The 14,255-nt window shown below is 40.9% G+C and overlaps 1 protein-coding gene across 2 annotated transcripts in view; it reads right to left on the bottom strand.

The window, feature by feature from the left end:
* The window catches only part of HCN1 (hyperpolarization activated cyclic nucleotide gated potassium channel 1), a 620,282-nt gene that overhangs the window by 182,412 nt on the left and 423,615 nt on the right, over positions 1-14,255 (bottom strand). For both annotated transcript variants that reach the window (XM_073583406.1, XM_073583407.1), the window contains exon 4: positions 3,259-3,477. In XM_073583406.1, coding sequence (XP_073439507.1) covers positions 3,259-3,477 — 219 coding nt within the window. The remainder of the gene's footprint in view (positions 1-3,258; positions 3,478-14,255) is intronic.

The raw sequence follows: 14,255 nt of genomic DNA, 5'->3' as shown, positions 1-14,255 counted from the left end.
TCAATAACCCAATTAAAGTGACAGACTAACAAAGTGCTCTCACAGCATATGTGCCGCAGCCCAAGGACATGATGTCTAGTATCTTTTTTGTCTAGGGAAGTCTAAGGAAGTCAGAACAGAAAACGAGGAGAGTAATTTTCATTTATCAATGTCATTTGTTTCAAGTACAAACCACACAATGTTCAATCTTCTCTACTTATTTGCCAATCCAACTGTATTGATTTTAGTGCATGCTATCCAATGTATTCATTGTACGCATCTAAGAGTGCAGAACAAAATGATTTATATCTAGGTTCAGAAAAACCAGATACCCAACATGACCTTCAGAGCAAATCTCTACTATTGCCAAACAAATGTGTACGCAGCCTAAAATACCAGAGAAAATGGATTGAGTTCCGACACAGTGTGTGGATAAGGCTTTTTTTATACATAGCACCAAAGAGTACAAAAGCACAGAGCCTAAAAATTCGATCACATATTCTTTGACGGCACTCCAAGTTAATAGACGGGTGCACAATTAGAGCAAAGCAGAAGTAAAATGTTTCATCTGCTCTGAAGGACTCAGCACATCCATCCGTTACCCAGATAGACCATTTATTTTAGCAGATACTATGTAATTATGCTGAGGTTTCTTGCTGCGATAGAGGCATAAAGAGCTGCTTTGTTCAAAAGAAGCTGATAATTGTGTCTTCAACAGTTTAAGTTCCACAATCTTTGACAAATTGAAAAATTTAAGAGTAAGACCTGAAACACGTGAGCTTAGCTTGGACCAGATTTATTTTGAGCAAAGATATTTTTTTTTTCTGAGAGGACTTAAAATTACTTTTTTTTTTCACCCTATTGTAATGTATTCAAAAGGACAATATCAGCACAAAATGGCTATTAAGACCAAGCACAGGAGCTCGGTACAGTCTTGCCCGGGCCAAACAGTTTAGTGCAGCTTCCAACCAGCTTGCTTCTAAATCTGTCTCTGCGATCCTCTTCTGTGATTGATGATTTTGACTCCACAGGAGCCAAAGAGGCGAATACAGATGGAAAACAAGTAGGTGGGAAGGTGCACTAAACTATTTGGCCAGGGCAAGATGGGACTCAGACATCTCTACGCAGAACATTTTAAGAAATCTGAGACATTCCCACCTCTGCCCTAAGATAGACCATTGTGTTGGGTTAGTGTCTTAACGGGAATGAGTCATCAGAACTTTTGTTTAAATGAGGTTTTTGCGTTAGATGTATTTATAAAAAAAAAATTGGCCATTTGTTTTCATATTACGATCTTCATTAAAAAACAAAATTAGTAATCTTGCAAATTTCACAATCGCCACTGGGGCTGCTTTAGACTTATACTTCCTGTCCTTTCACAAAGAGTTTTTCAGCAGTTTTCTTATTATCAGAGGCAAGATTACAAAGACAGGTAACGCAGGACACAGGACCCAACAACCACAGGCAATGTCACAGCTGCTCCTCCCCCAAGTTCTGCGCATGCTCATTAGATGCTTCAAATACAAAATATATGGTCAGAGTTTGGACGTTGCAGGATACATGGATTTCCAAAAAAGCAGCAAGTTATAGTTTAAAAACACCAATGTAAAAATTGCAAAAGTTCTAATTTTAATTTTTAAGAAAGATTGTGCTATAGAAATAAACCTTTGCCAAAACTGTATAAAAATATATTGAATTTAAAAAAATACATAATTTTCTGATGACACATTCCCTTTAAGTATAGTCTATAAAATCTAGCTGAGCATTGCTCTATTGTGAATGTAGCCTAGGAGTCTGACCAAAGATGATTCAGAACATTGTTAGAAGTCTGGTGGTTCAATGACTTCTAACAATGTTCTGTAAAGATAAGTCTTAGATTGTGGGGGTCATCTTGGGTAGTGCACAACTATTTTGTAATCACCATCTTACCTGGCTCATGATAGGGTATTGGTGTTTGTCTCAGACAGCAGGACCATTCAAGAGAAGGACACCAGATAGGCCGGGATCCCACATGCGAGAACCCGGACGAGTCTCGTATCTTAATACCCGGCATTGTTGCCAGCATTCGGGAGCGGAGCGTGCGGCTGCATGTCTTTCTATGCAGCCGCATGCTCCGCTCCCGAGTGCCGGCGGCAGTGCCGGGTATTAAGATGCAAGACTCGTCCGAGTTTCTTGCTTGTGTGATCCCGGCCATATATCGATTATTTGCCATGTATAGCAAAAAAGTTTTATTTTTGCAATAAATAGGATTTTCTTCCCCTTTCTCTTAATTACCATAAGGACCGATATTACTATAAAAACATTAATTAAAATGGCACATACTCACCCACTTAAATCTCATTGTTCCTACATCACAACGGCTGGGTCCCCTACTGTTCTCTCTTCATTCTTATCCTGTTGGGGTCGGTTCATGACCGCTGCAGCCAATCAGTGTCAGCAGCAGTGGTGATGCATTGGCAAACCAAGTCAGAAGAGGATGTGAGGAGAGGAGTGGTGGACATGGTCAGAGGGATAGAGGAGCAGTGGGGGGTCCAGACGTATGTGTTATTTCTAATTTCATAGCACACTTGGCCCATATGGCAATTAAAAGAAATGGGATGGAACACCCCTTTAAATTTGTCCATGTCTTGCTACCTTTTTACATTGATATTTACTTAGTACATTTGCTGGGGGCATCCGGTTGTACTATGTGCTTACACCATACCATAAAGTAAGAGAGTCTGTCCACCCAAACTGACAGCATACACTAAGCACATGGTCTTCTATGTGATAGACTATATAAAAATCATTTGCGATCTAACAGCTGCCTCCATTCTGCAGAAGTTAAACGATAATCACATATGTTCGTGTGGCCAAGAGGCTCAGTGCACCATTATACCTACTGGTTTTGCATGTCCCTGCCTCCCTCACTGGTGATTGACAGCCTTGGCTTGCCTGGAGTTACCACTCACTGCAAAGGAAGCTTAGACAAGCCAGTGATGTCAATCAAGAGTGAGGCAGGAGGGCACATGAAAAGCCAGTGGGTGGAATGGAGCAATGAGCCTCTTGGCCACACCAAGGATGCACCGAGCACCATAATTAGCATATCTGGTTAAACTTCAGTTTCAACAGATCGGAGGTAGCAATTATAACACTAAAGGTGAGATTTTTACAGGAGCTATATCCTTTACTCGACTATGTGCCTAGTTAATATTGTTAGTCCGGACTAACGGTTGGACCTCCCTTAACAATGTTATATAATACCATTATTTCATGCTTAATAGACAACTAAAAAGTTACCTTTTCTTGATATTGTCGACGTGATGAATCTAAAGACTGGATTAAGGCTGTCGCGTGGCCAACAAACATGGCGTAGCATGTGGCGCCAACAATCATACTCAGCATAGTTATCCATAGATCAGACATGCTAACAGGAGCCCTGGCTCCATAACCAATGCACAGCATATGGCTCATGGCTTTGAAGAGTGCATACGAGTACTGTTTTCCCCAGGAGTCATTCTGCAAAAAAAAAAATATATAAATAAATAAAAAAATTCAATTATTAAATGATCTACATAATTGAAATGTATAAAATACTTAACATTTTAGTACATGTATTCAGTCATACACTTAAAATAAAATTCCAGTGCAAAGCATTTCATGCATGTCAAATATATGGAGAGTACTCCACCTGCGCTGTCAAGCAATGCCTGGGAGACCCTGTCTAATGTCGTGATCACACTGAGCAAAGATGATTAGATAGTTTTCCTAACTCTTCCATGTATCTACTCATGCTTCCACATCAATTCTATTTAGCTTAAGGGGAATAACATTCCTCCCATGTCTGTAAAACTAAAGATAGATGATTATTTTAATGGCTCGATTAACTATAGATATAATGGGTATGACATTTTGAGCAAAGACGTAGAGCACTTGACAAGCTCTGAAATATATATATAGTATACAGTATATATGTAGTGTAGATATATATAGATATATATATTTATATATATACTTCTCCACTTTGAAATTGCAGTTGTATTAACGAGAAGGAAAAGTCATGGAATTATAGAAATCACAGAATGATTAGATATGTTAATGATGTGCAAATGATGAAAAAATGGAAAAAAATTTAAAACGTGTACATTTTTTCGGCATTGAGTATGAGTACTGCTATCAATGAGGTTGGTGATGATTGCCTGAGGAACGTTCTGCCACACTGAATGAACTTGGGCATGAAAATCATGAAGATCCTCTGCTGGCAGCTCTCTTTGTAATTGCCAAACAATGACATCCCAGGTGTGTGCGATGGGAGACAAGTCTGGAGATGCTACAGGCCATGGTAGCCACGCTTGCTGCTCAGAGTAGCTTAAGTGTTTTTTTTACCTAGAACCGGCCACTTTGAGACCGCAGGGTAGGCAGTAACCTGTGATGCCAGTCACTTTTCACAGCCAAGCCATGAGTCAGGATAGTCAAGGAGCCCAAGGTCAGAAGCCAGGAGGGTACATCTGTTGTGAATTCGCATTCTGGCCTCCCTCTGGTTATTACTGAAGGTAGTGGAGCTGGTCAAATCGACAGAGGGGTTGTGAGTTCTCTTTCTGGGCTCCCTCTGGTGGTTACTGGAGGTAATGGAGCTGATCTGATTGACAGAGGCTTGCCACCTGATAATGATGATGACAATTGGAGGACTGGGGTTTCCGATTTGGATTTAAGACAGCCGACTTCCTCTATCCCTGCTGGTGATTTGCTTCCTGTTCCTCCTGAGGTCTGATTTCTCCAGCTCTGTCCCTGCATGTTCAGCTAAGTGGTTTATTTGCTATTCTGTTTGCATTTGATCTGGTTTTGTCTATCTCTTCTTGGTGCAGGTCAGCCAGCTCCGGCTGGGGCTGTGCTGAATCATCGCACATATGTTACTGATTGTGCCAGGTGGTTTTAGCCCCTGTTAGCTTGGTCTCTTTTTGCTCTGCTTTCAGAATATACCAGAGTGCTGATATAGTGGGGGGCGAAGTCGTGTGACTTCAGTGTTTTTTGCATCAGACTTGTTGGACTTTTTGAAGGGTTTTTTGCATGATTGCAGACAGTGTCTTTCCTTTCCTGTCCTGTCTAGTAAGTGTGGGCCCCATCGTTTGCTCAGTCTATTTTCCTGCCTGTGTTTGTGTTTTCATCTTGTCTCACCGACAATATGTTTGGGGACTATCTATTTCTTTGGGGTCTGCTCTGGGGCAGTTTAGATTTCCCCTTTCTTGCTTTAGACGTAGTTAGCTCTCCAGCTGTGCCGAGGCATCTAGGATCATCGTAGGTACACTCCACGGCTACTGCTAGTTGTGTGGATAGGATCAGGGGTCTGCAATCCACTTAGGTACCAACCGCACTGGTTTTCTGTGGCTTAGCCTGGACCTGCTCTTCTCCTCGGTGACCCATTCATAACATACGTCATAAACAGAAGGAAGAGACAAAAGTGTAGTCAGGTAACGTTCCGAGGTCAGAATACCAGGATAGCGGATAAGAGCAGAAGGGGTTAAAGAAATGGATGGTCAGAACGAGGTCCAATTTCAGTTAACGAAAGATCAACATGCAGAATTTAAGGCACAGAGGAAACAAACCACACTTGGCTGAATGTATGTCTGGCAGATGAGAGAAACAGCTCAGTTAAGTAGCATGGCAATCACCTGGAATAATGAACATTTGGAGGCAGCCAGCGCCGCTCAGTCTCAGAATGGATAGTTGAGCATTCAAACAACACACTGACAGCTCAGCACACCCCTGTACCAGATTGGATGGCTGAGCTGTCAATAACTGTATCCCAGACACGTTGAGGGGTGGAACTGTGACATAACCTACGTGACAAGTTGTACACTAGAAAACAAAAAATCCCTCCATTCTTGAGATTGAACAGGACTTTTAATAAGGCACAAATTGCAAAGTTGTGAGCATTTACAAGCACTTTACAATTTTAACCATTTATTAACTTAATACAACCCTCTTAACTTAAGGGAGTCTATGCGCTATCTGTTTGTAGCCTGTTGCAATACTTCCATGCCAATATGTCGAATTGAGGCAGAAATGATCTATTTGAAGCCAATGGCTCTTAAATGCTTTTCCAAGTTGAGTACTTGTAACTATTCTCTCTGCCTTCCCGTACATTTGGTATGCCCACTTGGCCAAACACATGTGTTTTTAAAAAATAAGAATAGGAAAGCAAGTCGCAGTCAGAGGTGTATCCTACGGGAACAAATAATTCGACATGTTGAAATCCAACATGCTGTTTCCCTCTTTCTTCCAACATCTGATGTGAGGGTGTAAGTTGCACCCCCCCCATACACACACATGCATACCTACCATAATTAGGTTTGGTAGGTTAGTGAGGTTTATACCCCGTCTCCTAATCCTACCGAGAAATATTTCCAATCTACCCTTGAAAGCCCACTTTTGGCAAGGGTTGCATAAACCCCACATCCTTTTTAATCCACAGCATAACAAATTTGCTGGGATTTGTACCTGAAAAATCAATACAGTTCCAGCAAATTTTGTACACGCAAGAACTATGCACATGAGAATATTGGCCGACCTCACCAAAATGGCTTTCCCACTGTTTTTGTAGGTAAAGTGCTAAAGTTACACTGTAGGAAAATCATTGTAATAACCAGCACTTCCCATCTTTGGTGGAGAAGAGAAGATGACAGGAGCGCTCTTCCCGTGGTATCCCGCTGTGGCCCAAGGTACAGCACGTACACATCCCTTGATTTACCAATTGGACACCACTGGTATAAATACTATAGTTATTTTGTAAACTATGTACCAGACAAGATAATTACAATTTTGCATAACTTTTTAATTGCCAACACCTGAACTGTAGCTTCCCACAGCATGGATTAATTTAAAATAAGTATATGCTTCTTTTCCTGCCTTATTATCATAAATTAGAATGATGATAATTCTAATTAACTTAATTATGAAGTGTATATTTGCATATATTTATGTTGGTAAATAGGTTCCAATGAAGACTAAGACCTTGTAGCACACATTTTCTGTATTCATTGAAACACAGGGAACATTACATGGAGACATATTCTTCTACAGGAATCTTCTCCAACCTGCTATTTTCTGATCTGTCCGGTAACCACTATAGATGAGATAGGCCTCATTCATACTACTGTTTTTTATATATATACATATATATATATATATATAAAATAGTATGGTTTCTCCAGCGATCAGTCCAATGGTGGGGTAAAATATAACTTTTATTTTTACATTAAAACGGTTCCATGTTTCTTCAGTAACAATTTTGCCTGTAGACTGTGAGCCCTTGCGGGCAGGGTCCCCTCTCCTTCTGTACTTGTGTGTTCCTTGTCTTGCACATGTTTATTGTACTTGTCTATTTTTCCCCTTTTCACATGTAAAGCGCCATGGAATAAATGGCGCTATATAAATGTATAATAATAATAATAATAATAATAATACAGTCAATCCCTTTTGGACGACATGTTTCGACATTAAATGTGTCTTCCTCCAGGTCCCTGGACTTATTCCTGGTTTTCTTCCAAGCGGTGAGCTGGCTGTGCCAAAACATTTTTTCAATATATAAAAAAATATGTATTTTGCTGGACTCGATTTTCATCCATTTTTGATCCATATCCATTTTTACCATCGGTGCGGCATCTATTTTTCAAGTATGCAAAACAAATTTTAAACTTCTGTCACCGATTGAAAAGTATCAAATGGACAGCACTTCGATGACACATGGATGAAATGCTTGTACTGTCCATTTTTCATGGCCCTGTTCACCTGAAAGGGTGAGTTTGAGCTGCCGCGACTTGCATCAAAAACGGACATGGCTCCACATTGAACACATGCATCAAAAACGGATGTCAGATTGAGGCATAAGGCCTAAGCCAATTAACCCCTTTCAGTCTAAGACTAGTTTCACACTAGAGTTCGGCAGAGCTGCGGAAGGCGGCGTAGTTCCTCCGTTAAGCCCCGCCCACTGCCGCACCTCTTCCTTCAGCTCTGTCTACATCGGCATGCAGCCTGTGTACCCTATCTTTAACATTGGGTATGCAGGTCATGCGAATGTATGCGGATGCCTGCACATGCATTGTTTTGACGCTGCGCCGACCACAACAAAATGCAACATGTTGCATTCGGTGCAGCTCAGCGTCAAAATGACACATGCGCAGGCATCCGCATGGCCTGCATACCCAATGTTAAGGATAGGGTACGCAGGCCGCATGCCGATGTAGGCAGAGCTGAACGGAGGAGGTGCGGCAGTGGGTGGGGCTTAACAGAGGAACTACGCAGCCCTCCGCAGCTCTGCCGAACGCTAGTGTTAACTAGCCTAAGCCTTTTTTAATTTTAGGACTGTAAGATTTTTTTCTATTTTGCGTTCCTAAACTCCAAGAACCAAATTTGATTTTCATTGTGATGCAGCCTTAAAATAGCTTGTGTTTTCACAGCATGAATTCTACTCTTTTAACGGCACTTTTTATGGCACCATTTTGTGTTTTGTTTTTTTTTTATTCTTTTTTCAGCACGATTCAGTGTGCGATATAGGCAGGGCATACATAGAAATTTTGTGCCCGTAAACACTATGCACAATATTGGCCGATCTCACCAAAATGCTGACTTTTCCACTGATTGATGACTTTCTCACTGCCATTATGGTACTCCAGGGCACATCAGAGATCATAGTTCACACTATATGTTACAATACAGCAGTATTGCAGTATACAGAACAAGTGACCATTACATCGCAAGTTCAAGTCCCCTAAAAGGACGAAAAAATAAACTGACAATAAAAGTTTTAAAAAATATTCAAAGATATATAAAATTCAAATGAGCTGTTTTCCCAGTTTAAAAATAAACAAGAAAAAAAATATAAACATATCTGGTATTGCCACAGCCATAAAAGTCTGATCTATTAGAATATAAAAGTAATTAACCAATACCGTAATATAAGAGAATTACCCCAAAAAAATTCATCGAAAAATGAAATTCCATAATTACTGTTTTTTGGTCCCCTTACTTCACATAAAAAAATGTATTAAAAAGTGATCAAAGCATTGTATATACCGTACTCTAAAATGGAATTAATAAAAACACTAGCACACTATGCACAAAAATAAGTCCACACACAGCTCCATTACCAGAAAAATAAAAAAAATCTGGATCTCAGAATATAGCGATAAAAAAAACCATTTTTTTATTTGTTTAGAAAATTCTGAACCTTTCAAATTAATTACAAAAAAAATACAAGTTTATGATCGCAATATTGACCTGCAGAATTATATTGCCAAGCCATTTTTACTATACAATGAATGCTATAAGAACAAAACAAAACCCTAAAAGTAATAGCAGAAATGCTTTTTTTACCATTTCATTCCAATTAGATTTTTTTTTCCCCATTTTTCACTACATTCTATAGAAAATGTATTGGTGTCATTAAAAATTACAACTCGTCTTGGAAAAGAAAAACAAAAAACAACAACCTGATATCGATGGAAAAATAGAAAAGATTTTGCTCTTGGAAAAAGGGGAGGAAAAGAAATTAAAAATCATTCAGTTCTTCAGAGGTTAAAGTGAGAAACGGCATTTTTGGTAGCTGAACATACGCCTTTAATTTGTTTTCGTGGAGTACCGTACCTGCTATTGCAACACTCTGTTTTTCCATTGCTAGACAAGACACATCTGTCAGCTGTCACTTTAATGGCGGCAGGCAGATGTTTCCCATTGGCTTGCTTGGAAGTGTCCTAGATTTGCAATGCAAATGATATATGTAACTTGTCCGACCTATTATAGCGAGCTCCATAGTGGGCATTTCTGTATTTTGATTCCTGTATCTCAGGAATAGTTGTCGTCAAAAATGTAAATTTAGCATTAATTAATATTTATGTGCACTGGTGAATTCTTTAAAGGGAATCTGTCGGCAGGATTCACTCCCAAACTATTTATATGGACATATAGCTGTTTCAAAGACAAGACCAGCCATACCTTTACATGGCCAAACCGTTCCTCCATTACTGAGAAATCATAGTTTGCAAACGAGGCTGAAGGACTATGGTAGATCTGAAGCATCTGTCACTCCAGCTCTATTCTCCTCTCAGCACCGCCTCCTCTTGCTTTACTGACAGCCCCTGTTCTGTGTGTTATTATAGGCAAAGGAGTTGTCAGACAAGCAGGAGGATACGAGGCTGGGCAGGGAATAGAGCTGGAGTGACAGAGGTGTACAAAAAAGTTTTCAGCCTTATTTCTATATTGTAGTTTCTCAGTAATGGAGGGATGGACCGGCCACGTAAAGGAATTTCTGGTCTTTTAAACAACTACATGCGCATATAAGTAGTTTGGGTGTTGAAATCCTTCTGACAGATTCCCATTAGGATAAATTACGTTTCAGTGCCACGTTCTTCTGGTTTATGCATATTTTGGCAGTGGATGGAGACAAGCTGTTACAACATAGAAAACACATAGTAACAGATGATTCCCAGAAAACTCCTATACAACTTGTAATTACATGACACATAGATACTGGGATATATAGACAAAAGCATGACAGACAGTCCAAAGATGCACCAGATTAATTCATCAGCATGAGACATTTTGGCACGTTTTAAGATTGTTTAGTCTAAGTTTGCACTTTCTAAAAGTTAGACAGCTTAGTGGTCAGCGCCAGTATGTGAAAACATATTTATGAGGGCACACCACCAAACACCAATCAGGTTTTTAAAATGTCAATTCTTTGAGGTGGAATACACTCCAATCTTGAAACTGACAAATCAAAAGGCTGCAAAACATAAAAAAAATCAGAAACCTCTTCAATAGATGCGTGAAAAAAAAACAACAAATAAAAACATGGAAAATTTTCTGAAGTGAAATATACTGGAAAACTAATTGGATATTTCTGTCACCGTAAAACTCCCTCTGAACATACACATAAGGCTTTTAAGCACACTCCATGGGAAGATACATTAGGAAAGAGTAGACCTACACTTTACATGGCTGATATTTAAAAGCACATTTATCCCACATTAGCCGATGTAGGGAAAATGTATTAACGGCCACAGATTTCTATGATAAGTTAATACATGAGGGTTTCTGAAGCTGGACGCACAGCAACTCAGCGTATGAAAAGTCCAAAGTTCAAACTAGAAAGGGGTTGTCCTCTCAGTTACATGGTTAATATAGTTGAAAAAAGACTTATGTCTATCAAACTCAACCAAGCGATGGGAAAAGATAAGTGTAAGGGGCAAATGCACAACCAGAATGTATGTGTCATGATCCAGGACGGGATTTCGCTTTGACCCGTCCTGGTTAGACTATGGCTTAATTGTGCTGCCTCTCTTTGGCAGCAGGAGGCTATTTAGTGCTCACTGGACCTGGGTCCGGTGTCAGTTATACTCCTGCCCTCGGCTGAGTTAAGTGACCTCTTGTATACATGTGCCTTGTGCCTGATATCTTGCTTGCTTGTTCGGTTGTGATCTGGTTCTGTCCCTGTTACGAGTTCTGCCTGACCCTCTTGTACTGCGCTACCTCTCGTGTATGACTCTCTGCTTGTGACCCGACTTCTCTCTGCTCGTCCCCTTGGTACCACGTCGCCCTCTTGTGTATGACCTTTGGCTCTGTCTGACTACCCGTCTGTTTGTCCCTCCTGTACCTCATTTGCCCGTACTGCTGTGACCTCTGTTTTGCCTGACTCTGAGTTGTTGTATGGTGTCCTGTCCTATCTGAATACAGGACGCTAAGCCCCGCCCCCTTGCAGTCACATGACCATAGGTCCCGTGCACATTATTCAGTTTCAGTGTCCGCAGGTCCGTACCTCTTTACCTTCCAGCGCTGACTGGACCCTGACACTATTAGCCTGAAGCACGCATGGTCACCTCTGCTGCCCACTCCACAGGTATCTTTTAGCACTGCTTCTGTACTCAGGACACGCGCACTGGCTCTATGAGCAAGTGCAGTGCGGTGTCTCTGACAGTATGATTCAGTCCGCCCCAAAGGAGCTAATTTTTCTTTCCTGATCCCATTTGTCAATCCATTGGACCAGAAAAGAACTTTACACACTTACATAAGTGTTTATGTTATTTTCTTCTAACAAAGCATTCACTTATTTTTTAAAACCATCAATGGTTCCCACTGTAACCAGCTCTTCAGGTAAATTACTCTACAGAGAAGTAGTTTTCATGGTATAAAAAAAAAAAGCCTCATCTCCATTGGAGATTGAACCTTTCTTTCTGCAAACAGATGGTGTGTCCCCTTGGAATTATAGAATGGTAGAGTTGGAAGGGACCTCCAGGGTCATCTGGTCCACCCCCTGCTCAATGCAGGACTCAGTAAACCACCTCAGACAGATGTCTGTCCAGCCTCTGTTTGAAGACTTCCATTAAAGGAGAACTCACCACCTCTCGTGGCAGCCTGTTCCACTCATTGATCACCCTCAGTGTCAAAAAGGTTTTTCTAATACAGTATCTAATCTGTATCTTCTCCCTTTCACTTTCATCCTATTGCTTCTCATGTTTCCATTCCGTCTTCTATATCATTAACAAATAAGTTGAATAATAGCGTACTTAGCACTGAACGTTGGGGTCGCCACTTATAACCGGAGACCATTCAGAGTAACAGTCATCCACCACTGCTTTCTGAATGCTCTCTTTGTGCTAGCTTTCAATCCAATCATAAACCTTATTTTTTAAGGCTATAGACCCTAAATTACTGTGTGGGACAGTGGCAAACGTCTTTGCAAAGTCCAAACACTTGTGGCGTTGTGCCTACTATGTGTGTAGGGGAACACTCGCTTGGCAGCGCATTAACGTAGTCAGGCACAGGTTTTTCACACAGTCCATAAGGTTTATTTAAGCACCATAAACCACTCCGTAAGCCAGGTTGCACATCACCGGCTTACACATAGTCCATTATTTCATCATGTATGGCTTTATACAGCATTCACTAGCCACGCCGGACTCTCTCCAGTCACCAGGTGACCGCACAGTTCAGTAACTGACCATTGTCAATGCACATAGCTCTTTCCCCATATCCGGGGTTACCTCTCTGGAGCTCCTGCTCCACAGGCTGACTCCTCGTCAGTCCAAGGTACTCAATAGGACAGCGTCTTTCTCTGTGTGGGGCCGTCCCAGGCTCTGCACACACATGTGGCCTGTCCGGGTGCTATTCAGGATGTTCGTCCAACACCCAGGTCATCAGGTCCAAGGTCTCACCACGTGCTCCAGGAATCTGATCCTACTCCCAGGATCTTCCAACACAGTCCTTCCAGGACCTTGCACCCTGAACCATTCATGTACACACACTATTCCCATGTGACTAGACCTCAGTCACATTATATGGTTGCAACCACCCCCATGGATGGGCGCTACATGTGTGGTTAGACAATTCCTGCCCAGCTCTCTGACAAACCCTATAAGCCACCCTTATAAGTAATACACAAACACTGCAGCATACCCATATCATTTTGGCTTACAGCGCAGAGAACCTCTGCGACACATAACATCCATTTACAATAACGCCAGTCCCTAATTTACCATCATAATTATGCCTCCAAGCGCATCCTGAAGCACATACACAGCGCTCCCTAGCTGTAACAGAGGTTAGTGCATCACACACTATATCCACAGCTACTCACCACTTCACGAAAACTTTACCGAGGAGTTGGGCAACTACTGTCCTTCATTAAACCGTGTTGGCTAAATTTTAACTATTTTTTTTTAACTTGGAGAATCCTATGGAAGTTTTTTATTGTTAGAAATCCCCTGTAAATCTCCTATAGTGCACCATCTGATATTGTTGTTCTGCCCTGTGATATAGGGCAGACTGTTTTGTATTATGTGCTGGGTTAATTATAGCACCATCTAGTGTTGGCTGAATTTATAGCAGTGTTTTTGATAGCATTATATAGTCTATGCCCTTAACAGAAGCAATGCACATGGGATTGAAGCAGTGCTTTGTGGGAAGGAAGCAATGTATTCTGGGATGAAGAAGGGCCATTTTGCTTCTGTGTATATCATAGGATGCACGTGTTTACCTGTCCTCCATCTTAATTCTCCAACTTGAATTTGTTATCCGGTTAAAGCACATCTGGTAAGCTTAATCTTTCTTACAATGCAGTATGTGCAGACAGTTTATTAGCTGCATAGTAGTCAGTGCTCAGTAGACGTAATTGGACACCTGTGTTTTTTTTCTATGTAAATTGCATCACACTAAATGCTTCCTGTATCTGTGTTAACCACAAAAATGTCCAAAAACATATTAATGCGGTAGGGGAAACTTCACCATAAAGGACTTCCCAGCAT

Source organism: Dendrobates tinctorius, unplaced genomic scaffold (assembly GCF_039654945.1).
Source record: "Dendrobates tinctorius isolate UK_male_01 unplaced genomic scaffold, ASM3965494v1 ptg000078l, whole genome shotgun sequence".
In the NCBI taxonomy this organism is placed as follows: domain Eukaryota; kingdom Metazoa; phylum Chordata; class Amphibia; order Anura; family Dendrobatidae; genus Dendrobates; species Dendrobates tinctorius.
This window is presented reverse-complemented; position numbering and strand designations above follow the sequence as displayed.